This window comes from Plasmodium gaboni (genome assembly GCF_001602025.1).
Source record: "Plasmodium gaboni strain SY75 chromosome Unknown, whole genome shotgun sequence".
Taxonomy (NCBI): Eukaryota; Apicomplexa; class Aconoidasida; order Haemosporida; family Plasmodiidae; genus Plasmodium; species Plasmodium gaboni.
The window spans coordinates 2111-5441 of NW_017385249.1; the positions used below are offsets into that span (position 1 = coordinate 2111).

The 3331-nt window shown below is 19.8% G+C and overlaps 2 protein-coding genes across 2 annotated transcripts; one reads left to right on the plus strand and one right to left on the minus strand.

The window, feature by feature from the left end:
- Nucleotides 1-287: 287 nt before the first annotated feature.
- On the plus strand, nucleotides 288-2105 carry PGSY75_0007400 (putative protein KRI1; the record flags this gene model as incomplete). The annotated part of the gene is made up of 1 exon (XM_018783210.1): nucleotides 288-2105. The coding sequence occupies one exon, from the start codon at nucleotides 288-290 to the stop codon at nucleotides 2103-2105; it is 1818 nt and encodes a 605-aa protein (XP_018639007.1).
- Nucleotides 2106-2526: 421 nt separating this feature from the next.
- On the minus strand, nucleotides 2527-2784 carry PGSY75_0007500 (putative cytochrome c oxidase assembly protein; the record flags this gene model as incomplete). The annotated part of the gene is made up of 1 exon (XM_018783211.1): nucleotides 2527-2784. One exon carries the CDS (start codon nucleotides 2782-2784, stop codon nucleotides 2527-2529), a length of 258 nt encoding a protein of 85 aa, XP_018639008.1.
- Between the last annotated feature and the right edge of the window lie 547 nt (nucleotides 2785-3331).

Consider the following 3331-nt stretch of genomic DNA (forward strand, 5'->3'; position numbering starts at 1 on the left):
TTTCTTAACTTTTTAATTACATAAATCTATATCATATTTATAATATGAGTAGCTTTTATAAATCTTTGTAATGAAAAAAAATTATATATATATATTTATTTAATTATATTTTTATTTACCTATTCGTATATAAAATGTATCATAATTAAACAATCAAAAAAGTATATATATTTATATGTAGGTTTATCCTTTATATATATTATAGGAAAAACTTGAGCATAAACATTTATTTTATTTTACTTAATTTTTTTTTTTGATTTTTTTTTTTTTTTTTTTTGTATAATATAATGGGTAAGAATAAAAAAAGAAAAAATTCCACAGATATAAATATATGTGATAATAATATTGGGGTTAATAAAGAAAAAGATAACCCTTTGAATTTTAATGATATAAATAAAATTTTAGAAAAAGGTGATATGGAAAATATGAATTCTTTGGATAGGAATAAAGAAGAAATAGAAGAAAATAATAATAACAAAGAGAAAAGTGTCATAAATGGTTTAAAAAATAATAATATGAATAATAAAGTAGTAGAAGAAAATGAAGATGAAATATCTGTAAGTGATGACAATAGTTCAAGTAGTGATGAAGATCATGAGGGATTATTGCTAACATCGAAATTTAAAAAAAAGTTTAGTAATTTATTATTAAAATTAAAAAGTAAAGATTCAAATTTATTAGATAAAAATAATGATAATTTTTTTCATGACAGTGATTTTGAAACGGAATTATCAAGTGTTGAGGAATCCAAAGAAGATGAAAACCATGATGAAAGGAAAAGAAAAAAAATGAAATTACATCATAATGTTGACGATGATGATGATCGTAATGATGACAAAAAAAAAGAACGTGATATGTTGAATTATTCAGAATATTACAAAGATATTTTATTAAAAGAAGGGTCTCAAGCTTTTGAAAAAGAAGAAGAAGAATTATTGAATAAGGAAAAGGAATTAAATTCAAAAAAAAATAAAAAGACATATTTGGATGAACAAGAAGAATTAAAAAAACAAATACAAGAAGCATGCAAAATTGCGGATGAACAAAATGATAATATATGTGATGATAACTTCTTTACCATAAAAGAGAAAAGTGAACAGGAATTATTAGAAGAAAAAAAATACTATGAAACATTTTTGAAGACTTCTAATATGATGAAAGAAGAAAATAATTTATTAAAAGAATATTGGAAAGATAATTTAACTAAGGATGAAGAATTTTTAAGGGATTATATTTTAAAAGAAATGTGGAGAGAAGATAAGGTTCAAAACCTTTATGAAGAAATAGATGAAATTGATGATGAAGAATTAGAAAAAGCAGAAAATTTTGAAAGGACATATAATTTTAGATATGAAGAGCAAAATGGAAATATGATTAATTCTATACCTCGTAAAATAGAAAGTAGCGTTAGACAAGATATTAAGAAAAAAAAGAAAAAAGAAAAAAGAAGAGAAAAAAAGAAAAAACTAAAAGAAAAGAAAAAGAAATTACTTTTAGAAAATTTGAAAAACGATCAAAAAGATGTAGAAAAAAATAAAAAGTCAAACAAGATAAATAATGATGTAAATAATATGAGTGGTATAAAAAATAATGAGCACAATAAAAAAAATTCAAATAAATATAATTTTGATGAAGAGGATTTATGGTTTTTATGTGATATATGTAATATTCCTATAAGTCCATTATGTTATGTGTATGAATGTAGCATATGTGATAATTTTGCTTTGTGTAAAAAATGTTATAAAAAAAATAAGCATGAACATAATTTAAAAAAAATATTAGTACCCAGACATTGCATACCGCCACAGGATTATGCAAATGAAGGATTGTTACCATTAGATGGAAAAATTATGAGTAATAATAATAATAAATATGATGACAATTTAATGGAATACCTAGAAAATGATTCAAGTGCATATGAAGATTTAATTGATGATATGCCCATTAGATTTAAATATATTAAAGTGAAACCTAGATCATTTAAATTATCCACTGATTATATTTTGAATACTGATGATTCAACATTAAATAAAGTTGTTCCTTTAAAAAAGGTTTTACCCTATTATGAAACTAAGAAAAAATTAGTAGATACATCAAAAGTTTAAGTTTTTGAAAATTTACCAAAAAAATAAAATAAAACAACAAATATATAAATAATTAATTATATAAACATATAATATGTAATACAAAAGTGTATTATTACACTATATATATATATATATATATGAAGAATGAATTATATGCAAGTTTTTCTTTATAATTAATTATACAAACATATATAGACATATGTTTATATATTTCATTTTATATTATAATTTTTACTTTTTTTCCATTTTTTTTTTTTTTTTTTGTTATTATTTTATAAAAATTAAATAAAAACCTCTTATCATATTTTTATAATTTTAAAATATTATTCATCCTTAAACATATATTATTCCTTTATATTTTCTTTAACTTAATATGTATTATATTGTTAATATGATGACTTACGTTTTCTTTTTTGTTTTTTTTTCTTTTCCTTTTTAATTATCTTGATAATGGGTTTCCCTTAATTTTGAAATTTCCATTCAACAAATTACGACGACATTGAGCATAGGCTTTTCTTAAAATAATACAATTTTCATCAATTTCATTTAAGTTATGGTTGTGAAGACAATCTAAAAAATTCGAGTTCTCCTTTTTATAACAAATTGTATTCTGATAACAAGCAATCATATCATTTAAAAGTTTACTACATGAATTTGAGGCTTTTCTATGTGGCTTGTCAGGTCTAACATTGAGCATATTTTAGAGAAAAAAATAAAATGCAAAATATTAGCAAATAATAAAAATGAATTTATTTATAATAATATTAAAATGTATAAAGAATTTTTGGAAAAATTTTGTTTTTTACACTGATGATTTCTTCAATACACATCACATTTTTTAGCTATAGTATTTTATCAAATAAATAATTGTATCGTCATTATAAATTATAAAAATGTATGATATGATATTAAAACATAACCTTTTTAAAATATTGTCAGTTAGAAATATTAATTGTTTTTTTTTTTTTTTTATACCTAATTGTAAATATTTAAAAAAAAAAAAAAAGATGAAATATTTTCAATATAATTTTTTGTTCGTAATTCATTTATCATATTATATTTTCTTTTCTTTTTTTTTTTTTGTATCTGTTTATGTTTTGTCAAATATAATAATATATATATATATTATGTTTTTATATATGTATTTAATGTCCTTATGAAAATAAAAAGGAAATACAAAATTTCGAGATACAATGATATAACAAAATAATTATTTAAAGGAAAAAAAAAAAAAAAAAAAAAAA